Source organism: Tauraco erythrolophus, chromosome 28 (genome assembly GCF_009769465.1).
Source record: "Tauraco erythrolophus isolate bTauEry1 chromosome 28, bTauEry1.pri, whole genome shotgun sequence".
Lineage (NCBI taxonomy): Eukaryota > Metazoa > Chordata > Aves > Musophagiformes > Musophagidae > Tauraco > Tauraco erythrolophus.
The window spans coordinates 1,264,234-1,283,676 of NC_141492.1; the positions used below are offsets into that span (position 1 = coordinate 1,264,234).

At 47.1% G+C, this 19,443-nt stretch overlaps 1 protein-coding gene across 1 annotated transcript in view; it reads right to left on the reverse strand.

Moving 5' to 3' along the window:
- Positions 1-417: 417 nt before the first annotated feature.
- The window catches only part of DOT1L (DOT1 like histone lysine methyltransferase), a 75,337-nt gene continuing 56,311 nt past the window's right edge, over positions 418-19,443 (reverse strand). The window contains exons 17-28 of the mRNA XM_086627839.1: positions 18,852-18,953; positions 18,119-18,256; positions 17,345-17,470; positions 16,088-16,569; positions 15,708-15,831; positions 14,854-15,000; positions 13,347-13,473; positions 11,331-11,944; positions 10,409-10,614; positions 9,572-9,636; positions 7,986-8,957; positions 418-6,857 (exon numbers count right to left, since the gene is read on the reverse strand). Of these exons, the coding sequence (XP_086483965.1) occupies positions 6,268-6,857; positions 7,986-8,957; positions 9,572-9,636; positions 10,409-10,614; positions 11,331-11,944; positions 13,347-13,473; positions 14,854-15,000; positions 15,708-15,831; positions 16,088-16,569; positions 17,345-17,470; positions 18,119-18,256; positions 18,852-18,953 (3,693 nt within the window). The 3' untranslated portion in view covers positions 418-6,267. The remainder of the gene's footprint in view (positions 6,858-7,985; positions 8,958-9,571; positions 9,637-10,408; positions 10,615-11,330; positions 11,945-13,346; positions 13,474-14,853; positions 15,001-15,707; positions 15,832-16,087; positions 16,570-17,344; positions 17,471-18,118; positions 18,257-18,851; positions 18,954-19,443) is intronic.

Here is a 19,443-nt window from a genome sequence, read left to right on the forward strand (position 1 = left end):
AACGGGCTGTTTGGCTTTGATTACTCAAAGTATCTCCAATTATTGAAAACAGGTTTTGGACCTCTGGCACAGCGCTCCTACGGTAGGGTCATGAGGGTCTGATCCTTGCAGCCGTACGGATCAGATCTTAACAGCTCAAAGAACTATTCCTTCAGCAACCTGGAAGGTGAACGCTCTCCCCATTTTGCAGACAGAGGAGAAACGAGTCGAACTTGCCTGAGACTATGGCGACGCAATAAAAGATACGGGAGCGGGGAAGACAACACCACAAATCTCTTGCCAACAACATGGCAAGAGTTGGTTGATGGTTGGACTCGATGATCTCTAAGGTCTTTTCCAACCTAGAAATCTATGAACATCTCCCAACCTTGAGTCCAGAACCTGCGCTTGGCTGGCGCCCATCTCACACTGCTCCCATCTCACACTGCTCCCATCTCACACTGCTCCCGGCGAGCATGGCATTATCGGGCACCTTCCTGGAAGCGCATCTCAGTGGGGATTACTACGGAGATTTAGGTCAGAGCTGCCACACAAGTGAAACGCATTATAATTACGCCAAGGCATCGGACGGTGAAGGTGCCGATGGTGCCAGGCATGGGTGGAAGATGCTGGCAAGGCCAGAGCAGCTCCAGACTCCTGCAGTTGTCATAGGCTGCCAAGATGGAAACGTCAGGTCGCTGGGAATGACAGCACGGAGGCGATGCAGAGGTAGGTGGAGGGCTGGTCCCAACGGAGCCCAGGAGGCTGAAGCAGATGCTCAGCAGGTCGGCCAGCCGACTGAATCCCTTTCAAGTATGTCCCAACTACGCGTTTATTCCTGGGTCAGCGTCTGGTTTCCTTTGGCCTTCCCAGATGACAGCTGGAGAGCGACAGACTCCAAAACAGTGAGCAGTTGAAAACATCTCGATAGCGCACGTCTGCTCAGCTACAGCGAGCGGGCTTGAGCTGCCGATTTCCAGGACTGCTCGGGAGCAAGTCCTGCAACACAACCCGGCTGCTACGTCACCGAAGCACCCGCCACTGCAGGTGAGACTGAGGGACAGAGTGGGTTTTGCTTCTCCACAACACTCCAGAGAGCAGATGACAAGCTCCTTGCCCAGGGCCTTTGCTCCGAAGGGTCATAGAATCATTCAGGTTAGAAAGGACCTTTAAGATCATCGAGTCCAACCATAATCCTAACACTAAGTCCACCACTGAACCATGTCTGACAGTTCTGTCTTGCTGCCCAGACACCAATTCCTGAAGTACCATGAACCTCGGGGCAAAGCAAGTCACCCCTGCAACAAGGATGTGGCCACCGTCTCCAGCCGAGGAGGAGTGCCGGGAGCCAGCTGCGCGACACAGACCTTGAGCAGCTGTTGGAAAGCACAGCAGGTCGGACAGAGCTCTGCAAGTTGGTTCCTTCTCCAAACAGGTCAGGAATCTGCGAGTGTCCTGTGAGCACCTCGGGTACGAGCACAAACGACCCCTCCCCGTACAGAACAGGCGACGGCAGCCGAACGCTCTTGCTGGATGTCTTCTGTCATCTTGAGATGAAGGGGGGCACAAGAGGTCCAAGGAACACCATATCTTGGTCCCTTTTCAGAAAAGAATCTGACAAAAGCAGAGTGCTTCTACTTGTATTTCCTCATCTCTCTCAGCGGGGATATAAATGATGGGGGGAGATGTAATTAAGGCTGCTGTCCCTCCAGCCATCGCTCAGGCACAGCCCACCAACCTAAAGCCTTCAAAGACCCGAGCGCTCTGCCGTTAGCTGGGAAGGATGCTAAGGCAGCTCTGCAACTCCCAGTTACCCACGGATCTGGAAGAGGCTGGAGCTGCCCAACTCCCAGCTGCAAAACATCTGGGTTACATTGTCTTCCTGGATTCCAGGACATAAACCGTGTACGGCTTCTACTAGAAGCTACTGGATGTTTCTCAGCTATCGCCCTCTGAGCATTTTTGCCCTTTTCCAGGTTTTCATCTCGCTGTTAATAACTCAGCAGGGCGCACTGCTGTCAAGTCCTCTCCCACACACAAAGCAGGAAAACAGTTCCAAAACGTCCCTAATTTCCAGGGCTATCAATCCCTTCCCTTTCCAGTGAATAAGAAGGCAAGGTTAGATCAACAGTCTCTGCACACAAAGGCTGCCTACGGAAGACACACTTTGGAATCAACAAAATAACTGCACTTGTCCTAAATCTCTACTAAAATTGACGGGGACGAGGCACCGAGAAAAGGGCCAAACTGAAGCCTGCAGAGGGCAGGAGCTGCTACAGCACCTCTCCCCCACCGCCCTCTCGAACACGGCCAGCACGGCGCTCACAACCTTCCCTCCCGGATCCAGGTAGCAGGAGAGGGCCCGGGAAAGCAGCGGGATCTCGCCTACTTCAAACACAGAGCAGGAGTGGAACAGGGAAAGGCGCTCAGCCCAGCTTTTTGTGACGGCGGGACACACCATCGGGCGGCCGGTAAAGGGCTCAAGTCTACGGCGAACGCCCGATTGCTGGAGGTGGGAGACTCTTTGGGGAGTCCTAGAGACCTGGAAGGGATTTAAGGACAGTGAGTGTCCCCCCGAGCACCGGGACTGGCAGGCAGATGTTTCCCAAAGCCTAAACGTGTTTTTCATCCAGCCGTTTTGCTGTTGCAATTCCCCTTCTTTTCCTGTAGTTTCCTTTACTGGTGCACGGTCCAGTCTGAACTACAGACCGGAGTGGTTTCTACTTAAGGGATCAACCTTCTCCTAACTTTGTGCACTCGAATAAATAAGTTTTTACAAGTTTACTGTGCATTGTACGATCTAAAAAATGAATGAAATAAAGTAGAGGAAATTTATAATTTTTCATCACATCTCTATAAAATACAGCCGCTGCTGGGAGCGGCACTTTCTGTACACAGAACACCAAGTCACAACACAATGAACTGCACCAGTTCCATAGTGTGGCAGCACGGTAAGCCAGATCGTGGTGTTTTTGTGAACTACCATGTAGACCTACTCAAAGCAAATACAAAAGCAAAACGCACTTCGTCAAGAAACGTACACGGCTAAGCCATTTCTGAATCAAGTATCAAAACCCTACTAACAAAATACATCGTACTCGGAATAAAAACAACAAGCTGAGAAAATCTGCGACCTGCACCAGGACAGAAGCACTACGCTCAGTCCTCCCAGTGTTGGGAAGAAGGGCCTGACCAATACCAGTGATTACGCACCCTGTTCATATGCCAATGATGTCCCAAAACAAGTTGCCAGACTAGCTACCAAAATTCACAGTGACTTGAGTGCCACCAGCAACTGCAAATGGCCCAGTGAAGTAGTTCAGACGGGGCAGGGCTTGAATTTCTCCTGTTCCAACTGTGCCTGCGTTGGCTGAGCGTGCCCGGGCCACCCCGGGTGCTCCGGCTGCCGCTCCAGAGGGGAGCACCGAGTCCTCGTTTGTAATGAACACAATCCCAAACCGCCCAGTCGACGGAGCGCCTGGCTCGGTTCGAACGAAAATCAAACGCTAGAGGGTAGACTGCCTTCCTCTGTAGCCCCCACTGCTGCAAACCAAGTGGGTTTTGGCATATGAACAGAGCCAGCTGAATAAATAAACTGCAGACCATTCTGAGAACTGGGTTTGGCGTTGGTCAGCCCTCCAAATTCAGCACCAAGGGTTCAAGCTAGAGGCACAGTTCTGACGGATGAAATAGCACCGAGAGGAGGCTCTTTACATCTCTGCTGGTGTGCCAGTCCTTTATTAGTCAGAGAATTTAATAATAAGTTGTGTTTATGATTCTAGGTGGAATAAAATAAGTCAAAATTGTTTTCACTTTAAAAAAAGATAAATAGTTTATCTAAACTATCAACAATACAAACTGGAGCTTTAAGCATTTCTTTTGCCTTTTTTTTTTTCCTTTTTTTTTTTTTTTTAACTCAGATTCACAGTAAATATTTTCTCTGTTGTTTAGGTCTTTTTATGTTTTTATTTTGTCCAGTAGTAAGAGAGTAGAAACCCCTGCACAGGCCAGGTGAGCACCTTTCAGTGGAAGCCGAGTGAAGTTGGTCCACGTTGTCCTTGCATAGGTCACATTGGGTTGAGGTAGAAATCCTAGTTACCTGCACAACAGGAGGAGAGGAAGAGACTCATCTAAATAAAAGTCAAAAAGCTACTACTTGTTAGATGTGTCAATCATTTCTACATCGCTCCAAGACCTCGTTAGCCAGCAAAGAAGGAGCAATTCTTGACCCAACCACAATTAGACAGACAGATGCCTCCGAGAGCGACACGCGGCCCCTCCCGGCTACTGCAGGTTTTGAAGCCTTCTGGCAGCGTAACTATATTGAACTCTGGCCTCTTGCGACTGACCTGGAGTAGAGGGAAGGGCAGAAAAAAAAAAGTATTCCCCCACCCAGTGCTTCACCTCTTTCTAGCACACACTAACCTGCTTTGAATTTTTTATTACCCTGGGGGAGAAACATTAGGAGAAGTAAAGCAGCTGATTTTAGCCCCCGATTTCAGATTTCAACCTTGGATCATCAAGGACTCTGAGCACACGTATTCACGTGGCAGGCAATGAAACTGCTCAAATATTTGACCTACGGTCAAGAGTTACACAACTACGGGACGTCTGTCATACACCGTCTCCTGGCAGCATTATTTCTGCTCCTTTGCTCCACAATCCAGCTCTGCCTCCCAGCTACTTTTCTCCATACGTCACTTTTGTGCCTTGCCTGTTTTGCTCAGAACTCTTTTGGGACAGGACCCATCCCATCCGACGGTATGGAGTCCAGCCCAGTACGACCTCAGTTCCAGGTAAGGCAACTGCTTCAGCAGAAGACTTTCACTGTTCTCGCTTGAGTCTCTCCTGTATCCAAACCCCAAGCCTAACCCTCCTCACCCCTTCTCCACCATCTTTTTTCTCTTCAGGGTCTTTCAAGCCCGTTCCGTAACCGCTCCACGCTGGTGGTCTCTGCTGGCACACAGGGACCACGTTACTCAAAACTCTTCCTCAGCCTCACTTTCTCTTACAGAAGGACAGAGGTGATACTTACGTGCCTCACAAAAGCCTAACGAGGATTTGTTTGTGTCTGTGGAGCAATTTGATGATGAAGACACTATACACAATGCACAGTCAAAAGAATCTCTCAGGTATATTGTAATTGAGTCAAACGTTTTATAAGCAGCAAAGAGCATCATTCAACCATAGATTGTACGTAGCTTTGGTATCAGTGAACAGCAACAACATCAAAGACCTACAAGTGAAGCACGGAGCAAGGTCCGGGGCCTAACACACTGATTTAACTTTGCAAGCACACGTGGTTACATCAGGATGCCACAGAGTATGTTCATTAACAACAGTACCCAACTCTGTGGTGGTACACTTTATTCTGGAGTTACTCTAAAGACATTTGCATACAGTCTCCGGAAACCCTCCTCTCGTCTACGGCCCCAGCCTTTACGAAGCACGGACCACAGTTAACCCTGCAGATTGTTCTCATTCACGGTCTACCCAGCAAGCCAGTGATGGCCACGTGAGCACAGATACAGCATCGGATGGAGTCTGTTGCTGTTGGCCCTAGCAGGCAAATCCCATAAAGCTGACGTGCACAGATAAGTTACAACCCTTCTTTGCTACCCGCGGTTGTGTTTGCCACGGAAGCAGAGGGCACGTTAACTGCAACGCAAGACCAGTGCATTTGCTCTCTAAGACAAAGCTGCAGCTTGTGACCTAGAGATTTTTAACTTTATGATTATTCAGAGCAGCTGTTGTTGACTGACAGTAAAAACAAGACCACCACATCGCCACACACAGTCGCGAAGCGGCACCGTCACGCGTCCTAACGCTGTGCGAACGCGGACTGGTGAGATGCAACAGTCTGTGTCGGAGGGCAAGAAGAGGGGAGGGGGGAATCAAAGTAGGCAACAGCCACTTCCAATAACTGTATAAAACCATACTTAAAAATAGACATTTCTTCCTGATAACTGATCTTCAGAAATAAACGTTTCATGAAGTGATCTCAACCTGAACGTAATCCTAATGTCAGCCGAGACAGAGCAGAGCTACCAGTGTGAGCGCTCCTTGTCGAGAAATCCTGACTCCCAGAACAGAAAGCCTTAAGACTCCCCGTCCTCTGCCATCCCATTATTTGCTTCCCACACTTCAGAGGTTTCTGTGTTTCACAGAGCCCATCCCCAGCCTATCTCTGAAAAGGAAGAAGCATCATTCAGCACCTTGTACAAAACTCCTCGTTTTTTCCCTCTAGCCTTACCTTACAAAATAAGAACTGTTAGCTAAGCAAGCTCTTTATCGTGGCTTAACCCCAGAAAGGTGCGAAGCATAAGGAGACTGCATGCCAAGTGTAACCCACATAGCAGACGTGCCAGCTGCGTTGGACTGCGCGATCACGGGCGCGGACTGTGCCAGCGCCAAGCGGGGCAGAGGCGGGTGATGGACTGTAAAGGAGGGGCGGGAGGTTTTGTGCTGGAGAGAAGCTAGCTTAATAGACAAAGAAGCGTTAGCAGATTGGACAGAAGCAGCAGAAGAGGATGGCAAAAAAGCGTCGCCAGGTGGGATGGACGGCAGGTTCTGCAGAAGCGCAGGCTCGGGGTTAGAAGCGAGTAATGGAGGAGGTGGGGGCAAGGAAACGTTAGGAGGGGGCGGAGGGGAATGGAAAACAGATTGCACTGGCGCTCTGTTGAGGTGCTGAGCAGATCTAGTCTCACTAGATGTTACTAAATTAGAGGAAGGGGGTGGGAAGGATGAGGATGAGGTGCTGGCAACAGCCTGCAGAGGGTTTAAGCTTAGCACTGTGCTGCTAGAGACAGCACTGCTGCTGAAACTGGCTCCAAATTGATGAGGAGAGGAGGCAGAAGGCACCGCATGGTTAAAAATACCTGCAAACAGGAGAGAAAAACTCAGCTTCAACAGATGGGCTTTGTACAGTCTCAAGTGACAAGAGAAACAAAACCAAAAAGAGAAAAAAAAAAAAAAAGAAAAAAAGCAAAATCATAATAGTTACAGCCCCATACAAAAATACGCAGCATGAGAAGGCAGCAAGCAATGAGAGATAATGGTGCAGGCCAGGAGGTACAAAAGATTCCACTTACCTTTCCTACTGCCAGCCTCTAAACGTCACGAGGCAAAATGGCCAGACCCAAGAACTGTCAGTTCTACACCACGCAGGTAGACTTTTGATGAGATTACGTGGTCTCTAGAGCTGTTTATCTGAAGACTCAAACTGCTGCTCTTCCCTCCCCACCCTCCTGCTTCCCCGCTTACAGGGCAGCAGAGGGGAGACTGAATTTCCAGCAAATCTACGTGCTGAGAGACGTGAGAGTTAGGATTTCCCGACATGGTGCCTGAACGGCTATGGACAGGTAAGAAAACTGCCTCGGACACTTAGTAACGGCAGGTTCAGACTATCTTCTAATCCTGCCAGCTTGTCTGCGCTTTGGGCCACGGAAGCCAAGCCTGTGCAGAATCTCAGAAGTGCAAGGTGCATATGGCATTGCCCTTCCTGGCAAAGAAATGCTCTTCGTGTCCACTCAAGAGCCAGAATGCTACGCAATTCCCAACACCATCTCCTCTGAAGAGGCACTGATGTTTAGCTCTTCCTGGATCATGCTAAATCCATTCATGGCCTAATCTCAACCTTCACTCAAGTTGACAAGTTAGAGATCCTTAACTTGGTACCAGGACAAGTTAAATCTTTTACCTGCAGGCAAACCTACGTTGGCTCCAACACAGCAATATCTGAACAAGCATACATTATGGAATCACAAAGTCTGGGTGTATTCTTTCATTAAGGTGATACAACAAGCTCAACTAGTAGACAAAGCTCATGAGATTTCACTGTGGGGAACTGAACTCATCCTAGCATTTCCGAGAGAGAGAGAGGAGACTGGTTATGTGGGACAGATCTGCTTCACATCCTGCAGAAATTAAACGGTTTCAGCCCTGGAGAGGCAGCGTCAGACTTTCCTTTAGGCCCTGTCTTAGACCAGAGAAAGAGTTCTGCCTACCTCCAACTGTTCCACCTGTAACCCCAGGAGAGAAGTTCCCCATAGTGTGAGAATTAGTCAGTCTGGTTGCAGCTGATGACACGTGGACCAGACTGGCAGCAGCTGGCATTGAATTAAATAAGGACTGCAATACTGAGGAATTTGTCACCGAGTTGAGGTTTGCTTGCAAGGCCATGGGGCCGAGGGGGAACTGCGATCCAGTGGTCAAAGTGTTTAGGAAAGGATGGTGCGTCTGAACAGAAGATGCTGGGTTGCCTGCTGAAGAAACAGCAGTAGAAAGGCTTTTACCATTCAGAAGGCCACCAGATGAAACAGCAGCAGAAATAAAAAGGTTGTGGCCGTTTTTAAACTCCACATCTCGGTCCCTTCCTTTGCCGACCTTTCCGTTATGCTGCAAAGAGTTTTTTTCCGAAGAACCCCCAGCACGAACGCTCATTTCGCTCATCTCTTTGCCTTTGACCCCCGACCGATTTAAGTCTTCTCCTTTCGTGCCACCGAGGCCTTCGAGCTGCCTCTTGTTCAAAAAAGGATTCGTTTCCGACACCCCCACGTCTTTGCTTCGCTGCGCCTGGAAACTCAGGGAGCAGCTGGAAGCCGTCCCGTCTGAAGCCTTATGAGGAAGAGGAGCACCATCGATAAAGCTGTGCAAACCAATGTCAGCCGACAGGCCGCCGTTGTACGAGAACCCGTTAGCGGAGTTTGTGCCAGGGCTGAGCCCGTCTGCCCCCGACGAGGGCATGGCCATGCTTTTCCTCGCGTGTGCTGTGAGCTTGGCGTCGAGGGCAAGGCTGTCCTCGGGGGGCGGCCTGAAGGCAAACAGCGAATTCTGGCTCAGAGATGAAACCGACTGCAAGGGACTATCTGTGGTTTTGGTCAGGTTGATGTCAGATATTGGTGAAAAAGTAGATTTCCATTTACTGCTGTTCATGCTTTCGTTGCTTTGTGCTTGTTTCCTCCCAGATAAGCTGCCGCCTAGTTTGGAAGAAAATTTATACATGTCAAAAAAACAGCACTCACTGATTCTGCTCATCAAGAACAGGGTTTTATCTTTCAACACCCACATTTTATCAGTCTGTAATTCTATTCCTGATCTGAAGGCAGAAATCTTTGTGAAGTCATCTAAAAGTTCTTAAAATTTAGTTTAATGCTCCGAATAAGTTTGAGAATGCCGAGTTCTTCAAATTTAGTTTAATGCTCTGAAAAAGTTTGAGAATGCTGAGTTCTTAAAATTTAGTTTAATGCTCCGAATAAGTTTGAGAATGCTGAGTTCTTAAAATTTAGTTTAATGCTCCAAAAAGTTTGAGAATGCTGATCTACTTTTTCCTCAGTCTTTGTACTCCAGATCTCTCCTCAAACCCTTAGCCAGCAAAAAACCTGGTCAGATCTTTGGTGACCTGTGACTACAGAAAGAACTGACCTAAAACCTGTAATTATCAGCCACTTCACTATGATTACGCAAAGCCGTGGCAGAACTGCACTCTGCTCAGCAGCACAGAAAACTCTGCTACTAACCACTTCAGCCAGTGGCAGACACCCCTTCCCGAGGCCAACCAGTACAACAAATAATGAACGTTCCTCACACCTACCATTTTCAACAGTCTTCTGTGGAGATTTGCTTTCCAATGATATTGTTGCAATTTTCCTCTCAATTCTAGTGGGAAAACAAAAAGGTTACAGCACTCATTGCAGGCCTTTGGTTGCACATTTACCCTCATAACCTGTCTTCCTCATGTTCACATCTTGACTAGAGTATATAAAGTCGAGTCAGCTGCACAGCTGTATGTTTAACTAAAGGAACTTAAAAGCACCAAAAAAAACTCCACTCCAAACTTTAAGTAGAAGCTATTACAGAATTATTGCTCTTTGCCACGATTAGTGCACGTTCAGAGGACTTCACTGTTGCTTTTCTTTCACAAGTAGCTCTTGATCACATTTCTGTAGTCGTTACTTTTCCAGCACCTTAAATAAGAAAAAAAATTGCACCCCATGGGCAGGCAAAGGGTGGCATGTACTCAATTTTGAGAAAAACTCATCAACAGTTTGGGGCAGGAAGTGAAGAATTTTGAACGAAGCTGAAACTGGGAGCGAGCGGGAGACATTCTTAGTTAAAGATAACACACACAGCCTCAGTGCTCCTCCAAAGCAATGCAATTAAAAAAAAATAAGAATCATTTCTACATTACTTGTTTCAGAGGCCAGACTCTGTCAGCCTTGCAAACACAACAACGGTACGTTCCCACACTCAAATCCTACTGCCTAAATACCTTCCCTGTTCACAGTTCCAGCCATGGAAGAGTCTTGGCATAACGGAATCGGTCTTCAGGCCAAGGCAACAAAGAAGGCTTAACACACCTCTCCAGTTCACCACACTGTTACCAGCTCTCAGAGAAATCTCATCCTGAAATCGATGCCTGTGTATTCACCTGCTGCTATTGTGCTCATCTTCAGATCCCTGCTCTTCGTCGGATGTCAGAGGAGAGTAATGAACGCCGTTGGTCTGAATGAGGGGCTTTTCCTTTTTCAGAACCGGGGGCTGGTCGTTGTCCTGGTAAGGAACAGGAGAGTTCTTCAGGGAGTTTTCAGGAGAGGAAATGGCTGTTATTTCTAAAGGCTGGTTAATGTTATTGACCTGGGCAAGAAGGAAAGAAAGCAGTTACAGGTAAGAGTATCGGTTTAGAAACAAGGCATCTTGTTAAGGATATTAAAAGCAGGCTTCCCTTGCTCAGCTTTAGGATGAGCAACAGTTGCCTGGTCAGCACTGCTGTCGTTATACTCCACTGGCCTGCACTACAAACCGGGACAAAAGATAAATATAACTCGGAAAAATATCTAATTTTCATTCTTTGATTTCAAGCACAGAAACAAAGACATGGGATAATCGTGTCTCTTTTCCAACTACCACTGCAGGACGACATGAACACAACTTGTACAGCTGGCTTAATTATGCAAGAACGCCATATGCTTCTGGCACTCATGCTATTTAGTCAATCTTAGTTTAAACTATTTCCAAAATATTTAAACTACAGCCTAAAAATCAACTTTGCTGCAGAAACAAGCTCTTTGTCATAAGGGAAGAGTTTATTTTTAATTTTTAATGCCTGACAGCAAAGAACTCTTTGAAGATGTTCTACCTATGCGGAAACAGTTCCCCAAGTTTTCAGCGAGTCTCTCGCCCCTCAGAAGGAACGTTTTCACAAGGGTCTTGGCGCCAGTTCTAGCTCCAAGGGCTCTGACCGCCTGCGAGTACGCTAAAGAAGCTGATTTCTTATTTAAAAGCTTATTTCTGATCCAAAGAGCTTCCCCAGGCCCTTCTCTCTTGCTAGAGCTGCTCATTTTTGCCCTTACCATGGAGTTGATATTGAGCGGCGAACCTGATGGTTGCGTAAAGAGTCCAGACACAGTAGGTAAGGATTTGCGTTTAGGGGAGACCCCGGAGTTCCCGCTGAGATTCCCAGTAGAGGATCTCTTCCGACGGCCTCGCTTCTTCCCGTCCTGCGCGTGTGCTTGGCCACAGTCCAGCCGAGCGCTCGTGGGCAGAGGACTGTGCTTGGTGGAAGGGGATTGTTTTACATGTCCTGTATTAGGAGAGATTGTAAAGATGATTCTTCTCTTGGCCTCGTTCTCAGGATCTGAAAACGCTGCATCAGACTGAAGATCCCCCTTTGTTCCTTCGGCAAACATCTTCTGAGCATCTGCATATTGCAAAACCCCTACCAGGCTCTGGGAGGTGCCATTTAACCTGGGGCTTGTTGAGTGCTGGTGAGCAGGGGAGTTCTGCCCAGAGTTCCTTGACTGCATCATTAGCAAAGGATGTTGTGGAGTGGAACTCCGAGACCCTACTGAGTTAAACAGACTCCCAGAGTCGTCCAGAGCTGCCTGATCAACACTATGGTTAAGATGGGCTGGGCTGTTTGTAAGATTTCCATTGACTGCCACGGAGCCAGAAGAGTAAGAAAAACCTGTTGAAAGGGAAAGTATACATCATTGCTTCTGCTGAGTGATAGTTCACAGTGCTAGATTTCGGGGATGACTGGCAGTGGTTTCGGCTCTACCTGCATTAGATCAGCCAGCAGCCGTGTGTTACACGGGGACTGCACAGCTGCTGTGGACACACTGCAGCTGAGAACGTGGCTCTGCGTGCTGACGGTCTCAGGGGTTAAGGATTTTCCCTACTCTTTTGCCAGTTCAGGAAAATTCGTGTATTAAATGGAGATATCCTATGCACTACCCGCTTTTCAAATGGAATTCAAATATAAGCTTCTTTTGAGCTATTAGGCTTTTTGAAATTGGGGCTCCCCTACTCTCAACAACTCCCTGTCGCCTAGGAAATAGATGGCCAAACTCAGTTTCCTTCCCCAAAAGAAGAAACTTCCTCATCCTTCAAGGAGGAGCCCACCTCCTCCTCAAAATTAAACGAAAGCCTGTGGCTTAGGAAGTGACAGGGGATCTTCAGAGAAATTGTGGCAGAAGAATGCCACATGGGAGAAAGCTTGAAAAGGGAATTAAGCACTTGTCATGGTGTGCCATAAATGGGTTTAGTGCTCTAGCAAGACCTTGTCTCTGGGCTAATTGAAACATAGCAATCTTTTACAACGAGGGTTTTTTTAAACACTTCATTGGTTTTACAGAAAACTGCAGCCAAGCCCTTCTTTGCAAAACAGATGCTAGAAACAACACAAGCCCCTCGAGGTGGAAACATTAAGAACAAACACAGTCTCTGATGAGAGATCAGTTTAGAAGAGCTTCTGTATGCAAGAACCTACTTTTCCTGGTCCACAACATTTCCATATCCTGAATAGCTAAAGGCCACAATTTCAACAGATGAGCAAGTTCAGAAGCATTGTCTGCACTTAAAGGTATCCCTGCCCTCTCCTGTTGGAGCTTTCTTCCTGCCCAGATACTTGTGCCTTTACAGCTGCTCGTGAGGCATCATTGTGACTCACAGTGAGACACTAATTTTGCTATTAAACAAACTCCAAAAATAAAACTTTTAAAGCCAGATCATCAGCTCACAGCACAGCTAGGCAACACTTTGCTAGTTTGCCACATTGTAAAGGTAAGAATCTTTTAATCCACACAGAAGAATTTCCAAAAGCAGTTATTTATTTACAGTGCAAGGTGCTGCAGTTCAGGTAAAGGCACGTCAAACCAGTACTTTATGCCAGAACGCATCCAAGCTGTAGGCACACACTGGCTCACAACATCACACCCATGATTCTTTGGTCTTGTTAAAAACCACACATTTACCCAGCACTCTACTGCCTGAATGACCTGACAAGAAGTGCTCAGCAAACTCTGATACGTGCACTTGGGGGTGCTGCCACGACAAGACAGGGCACCTTTGCGTAGATGAGGTGTTACCTGAGGTAGCCAAAGCCAGTGGCTTGTTTCCAGCAGCATTGCTTATGCCATTATGAGAACTAGCACCAATCTGCTTTTCAAGTGTCGATGAGTCTCTACTCTGGTGAACTGGGCTAGGTGTGCTTCTCTGAGGGGAGAGAAACAGGCGTTTCAGTACAGGAAGTAAACACAAAAGTCAACAGTTTAAACGAAATTCACATGCATTAGTAAATCTACCAAGGAAAGTAGCTCTACTTCCTACATGCCCTAGATTTTGCTTGTTTTGAGAAAAACATAGATCAGCGTGTTATGGGACAAAAATAAATGCCACGATTAATTGTACTGCAACAGTATCTAGCACACAGCAGACACCACGCTGAGAGCAGGAGAACAGGCTCATCGCCCCAGCAAGTTTAGACTCAGGACAGCACTGCAGAGAGCAAATGCCCCAGTCCCCTGGCTCACACGCAGATGGCATGGAAACACATGGTTGTACCCTGTCCCCAAGCCTGTGCCCACAAAGTTCCCTAAAACAACCCCAAATTGAACACGAAATGCATCAGGCTGTGCTCTCTGGTACGCTATCCGAGGGTACGATCCACAAGTGGTGTTTTCCTGAACAGACAAAACAACTGTGTCATGGCAGCCAGAATAAACGATGTGCTGAAGGGAGAGATGCCATCCAGAGCTAACGATCCTCTCCGAGGACACATGACTTCTGCTCAGAGCTGGGCAGACTGTAGCTGTGCTACAACTAAAAGTCTACAGCTGGAAAAAGATAATGAATTCAATGCTATGAAACAACTCCAGCTTTCCCAATATGGGATTGTAAGGCAAGCATGTGTGGACTGATTCTAAATTCACAGCTCTCATGTGAAAGCAGCAAATGCTTCTCAGCTCTCTACTGTAACACTTTTGTGACAAACATTGGTCAAAAACTGGATCGGGCTTTTTTTAAGCTCCTCTGCCCCTGAGAGTGGCATGGACCTATCAGGCTTTGAAAAAGAGATGGTCTCAAAAGCCCTGTGGTCGCTCTCTGCTGCGGCAGAGCAGTCACTCGCACATAAGGTGTTACAGCCTCGAGGTGCTGTGCGAGCCCAGCCTACGCACGTACGTGACAAAGAGACAATTCTGAGATGACCAAACCGAGGCAGAAGAATTTGTTTCGCAGTGTCATGCAGGAAGGCAGAGGCTAAGGACAAACTGACGTGTGTGATTCTCTGCTTCCACTGCCACAAACTCTCGGACTCTGCGCCGTCTCCACCCAGCCAGACGTTCAAGACGAGGATCTCTTGAGGCACGTACTTTACTTTCCTTCCTGGCTGAAATACCACCACCCCACAGACACACGAGAAGAAAAATCTACAGAATGACTAAGAGCCAAGAGGATGCATCCCAACAGCAGCCTCCCCCGAAGCATCACACGCTCGAGATGAGCAGCCCACAACGGATTCTGGCACACAGCACCCCATTACTGCCCAGTGTGACGTTAGTTAGGGATGGAAAGTGTTAACAATCCCTTACTCACCACCTTCTCAACACGGCTAGGTAGGACTACGCTGGCCAGAGGGATACTAACAGGGAGTTTATTGGGCTGCACTGTGCTCAGAGGAATACTGATAGGTAGGCTGGTGATAGTTTCTCCATTACTCACAGAGGTTCTCTCTCTCAAAACCTGGAAATGCAAAAAGAGAAAGTACCATTCTTCAGCGCATGTTATAACTGGAAAGACTTTTTTAAACTAATGGTAACCTGCTCATTTATATTTTGTCTCAGTCTACTGGGACAGCAATAGCCACCAGCATAGAAATACGTAAATTAACGCTACTGCTGGCTCCAAGCACCAGGAAAAGGATGCCTTAGGCAAGCTCATTTGCCAACGTCTTTGTTAGAGCTCTGTGCAAAGCACTCATCTGACAGAATCCATATCTTGAGGCCATCTGTACACGGAAGATGTAGTAGCCAGAAATATTTCCATGGTAACCTATTGGAGGGAACCTGCTTGCTCTGAAACACGCAACATGATTCACAGCTGGACCAATCCCGTGGACAATTTTTTGTTATTTTCATTTTTTTAAATTATGAAAGATTCTACTTTTCAAGTTCAAGTAGACACACACTAGATCAAAGAGAAGTCCTACTGCATTACTGGCACAGTTCATATGCAAACCAGTAACTCAGAGACAAGCACGTCTTCCATGAGCGCAGTATTCCCTTCCTCTAGCCAGCTCTTTTTTATTCCGTCACACCCACTGTACTTTGTTATTTTCCATGCCAAGCTGACCACGGAAAGGTGCATGCCTGCATTCCCTAGTTTGGCCAACTATTTCTTTGTCCTGCCAGGTGCAACATCTCTGCACGTGAGCACAGCAGATCTCTTACCTTCTCGCCTGCAACTGGTAAGGCCGCTGGGGAAGAGGGCCGGGTTTCCTGAGGACTCAGCTTTATCCCGTTGGAAACACCGGGGCTGGGATACGTAAGGCCATTCTCTTTGACATGGTCGGCTCTGGAACAGAGATGTATGATCGTCGGAATACAAAGGCTAATGATTTTTACAGGAATTCCTGTACTGAACTCAAGGCACTCTACCACCTTATTTACCCAATCAGCTGGCACTGCTGGTTTTCTTGAAACAAAGCTTTTAAAAGTGTACAAAACTCCGCTTTTAAAAAGATTTTTCCACAATTCAAATAAGCCACCGTTATTCAAACAAGCAACAGTATCACCCCTCCTTTCCCATCCCAGGAAATGATGGCTCTCACCTCTGGATCTCATGAGTTGATGCTTTTCCATTGACTGCGTGGTCTTGATTCAAGTGTCTCCTTAGTGCTATTTTCGCCGGGGAAAACCTGGTGTAATCAGGTAAGGACAAGCTGGTCATCTTGTCTGCCTTCTGCCTGCTGCTGTGGTTCGGGGTGCACGGAACTATTTCTTGGTCCAGGTGAGAGGTCGTGTACTGGGGGGTGTTCTGCTTGGACGAGGGTCTGCTGAAGGTGTTATGAATTTCATAGGGAGTAGCGTGGCCATTCATGGACAGTTCAGGGCTCATGCCATTCATGTGGGGCATAGGAAACTTCGAGCACTCAAGTTCCAGTTGGAACCTGCCATGATCAGCCTCTGCATCACGGCTCAAATGGGTTTTATTGCGTAGCTGTACTGACAGTGACTCATCAGACGGCGTGTACGACTTCAGCTGCATGAGCTCCTGCTGTCTCTGACTCTTCTCAAGTTCCACAATGCTGATCTTTAAACAAAGAGGAGGACACCGATTAAAGACCACACTTCATAAATCTATCACATCATGGTGTTTTGCCTAGATATGCTTCTCAGGAAAAGCGGCCCCATTTCCGGGAACAATGCAGAACAATTGACCCAAAATTTGAGAAACAAATTTCAACATGCTGCTCTGAGCTTGAGACCACAAGGCACAGGTAAGGGGAACGGCTCAGAGACTCTTGGAAAGCACTTTTCAGATCTTAAAAGCAAATATAAAGTATCTCCAACTTATAGAGTATGGAGTAGCTCAATACTGCCAGTCATTGAAGGAAACAGTCGCTCCACGCCGAGCCATCCAGCAAAAGGCTGGATTAGCTCTAGAGCTGATCTCACAGGGAAAGAAAAAGTTCTTCGGACACACGAGTTTAATTTCTTTTCACTATGGTAGGTGACATTCTGTGGGAACTGATTCCTGAATCAAGATGTCAGAGCACACGTACAAACAAGCAGAACCCTTCTTTTCATCAGGTCATGCTTTTTAATTATATTTAATGGTAAACCATGAATCCTTCTTCCACAGCATTACCAAGGAATCAGGCATCAACTTCCTTTAAAAGTTGCCCACATCCTTATTTTTAAAGTTTATTAAAATCCTCTAATAGAAAGATTAATCTCTGCGGGGGGAACAGAAGAGCCACCACCTAGCTTGTGCTTTCATATCATATTTAGTCAAATACCCTTAACTGGCCCATTGCCCAAGAGCTACCCCAAGCTGGTGACTCCATTTGTTTCTTGCCCTCTACCTGCAATTCCAAACAGTGCTTTTGTTTCTCAGAAATCTGATTCTTCAGCGCCTGCTTCTCCTTCAGCAAATTCTCCAGTGACAATGTTGACCAATCCAGCTTCAGTTCTTCACACCGTGCCTTAAGCTGCAGACACAGGATCAACAGATCAAAAGACGACTTCCACCACCTCACACCACCCAAGGTGCAAGCTGAAAACCAGGCACCTTTCAACTGGATAGATGCAAGAAGCTTCTTTGCCCATTGAAAACTCCTCTCAGCTTAAGCCAAACGCCACCAAAACAGTCCTGTGGTCCCCACGTAATGCGGCAGGAGGTGGCCTGGTTCTTTCTACACACAGTTATGGCCCATCCTCCCTAAACCCTTCCACATTCAGATTTCCACCTCGCCTGCCTCAGCAGTTTGAGTCACACGATGAACACCACAAGAGTTACGGCTACCACGAAGCAAGCACTGCACAAACCTCTTGGCCAGCAGGATCCAGATTCAGTGACAAGTACATACACAGGGGCAAAGCTCTTAAGGGACACAGCCAAGGCCAGAGCCAACTGTCACCTCAGCATTTGTTAGAGGAAAACAAAGGTCACCTACGAAAAGGACCACCTGCATTCTCTCCCCCTTCATTCTTCTCTGTTACAGAGGAGCTACAGCAGCTGGATGATTTTTCATTCGTTAAGATACCTTGAAGACAGGACAGCCCTCAGCTCATGACCTGTCCTCCTGACACAAACAGGGAGCACCACCCTGCTACTCAGACACGCGCGTTGTACACACCAGCTGTAAGCTCTGGTTCCTGAGCTCGCTGTTATCCTTCTCCAGCTGTTTCGTCTGTTCTTTCAGTTGCTGATTGTGAGCAGAGATTTCCTTCTGAGCCTGGATCAGGTCGTTGTACGTTAGAGCTTTAACTCCCAGCTACAAGACGAAGAGCGAGAAGGAAAGAGATCATTCAGTAAGGTCTTAACACCCTAATTCCAGACGACTGTCACATTCAGAAGTGACACCGAGGAGATCCACAGCACTTGTGCAGCTCACAGGAAGTCCCCCAGCATTCCCCAAGGCACTTTGTCATTGCTAGGGGAAAATGAGGAAGGACAAAAGCACCTCACTTGAAGCTGCTGTGCCAGCCATTCAGCCTTAGAACTGGCATTTAGTTTCTCGCCAGCCAAAACAGCACTATTTTTGTAGGGAGCCACCACATTTCCTCCGTGCTTATGAACTTGCATCGGCAACACAGAGTTTGTTCAACCCGCAGGGACGCATCCTTTACTAAAATACCAGTGTCCGTGGTCTGTCACCCCCTTCCCCAGCCAACCCAGCAGCACGCAGCAATCTCAGCAATGAAGAGAAAATGTAACCAGAGAAAGATACAGATTCCACATTATTTAGCACAATCTGCTGCAAAACAGAGGCTGAAAACCTGAAACTGCTCTGGTCTTAACTTATTTTTATCAAAAATGTTTGCATGCACATGACTAACGAGCATCCACTTCCACCAGATCAGGGCTACCTCATCAAGTTTCTGCTGAAAAAGACGTTTGATTTCCTCTTTCTGTGCCTGGCAGTGGGTGAATAACTGCTGTGCTGTCCCCAGCAACTGAGCGTTCTTTTCCTGGAAGAAGGAAGAGTGAGAAAATACATTTTTAGCACCAACTGCAGCATGGTCCATCTTAATAACATGTTTACATCTAGTTTGTACAGCAGGCTGGGAGTGAATCTGAGCTCAGAAGGGAGATGTATGAACTGATCTAAGCTTTGTCTCAGACTTCTATGAGCCTGTAATTGTTGGTGTTCAACACTTGGCGAAGTTAAGTAAACAAAAAAGAGCTTTCAAGCACTTCTTTCTGCTATATAGTAAAATATAATCAGGACAGTCTTAAAATTCATTTTTATCCTCCTAGTGATAAAGAAGTAATAATCACATCCTACAGAACTGAAATGGAACTGGAAAAGATTATCTGTATGAAATCTGTTACTAAACTGGGAACAGAATCTAAATCTCCAGAGTCCCAATTCAGAGTTTTCCTACACAATACTCATGGAAGACACACAGTAAAAGAAAATACCCTGTGGGGGAGGTAGGAAGAAAGTCATAAATAAGC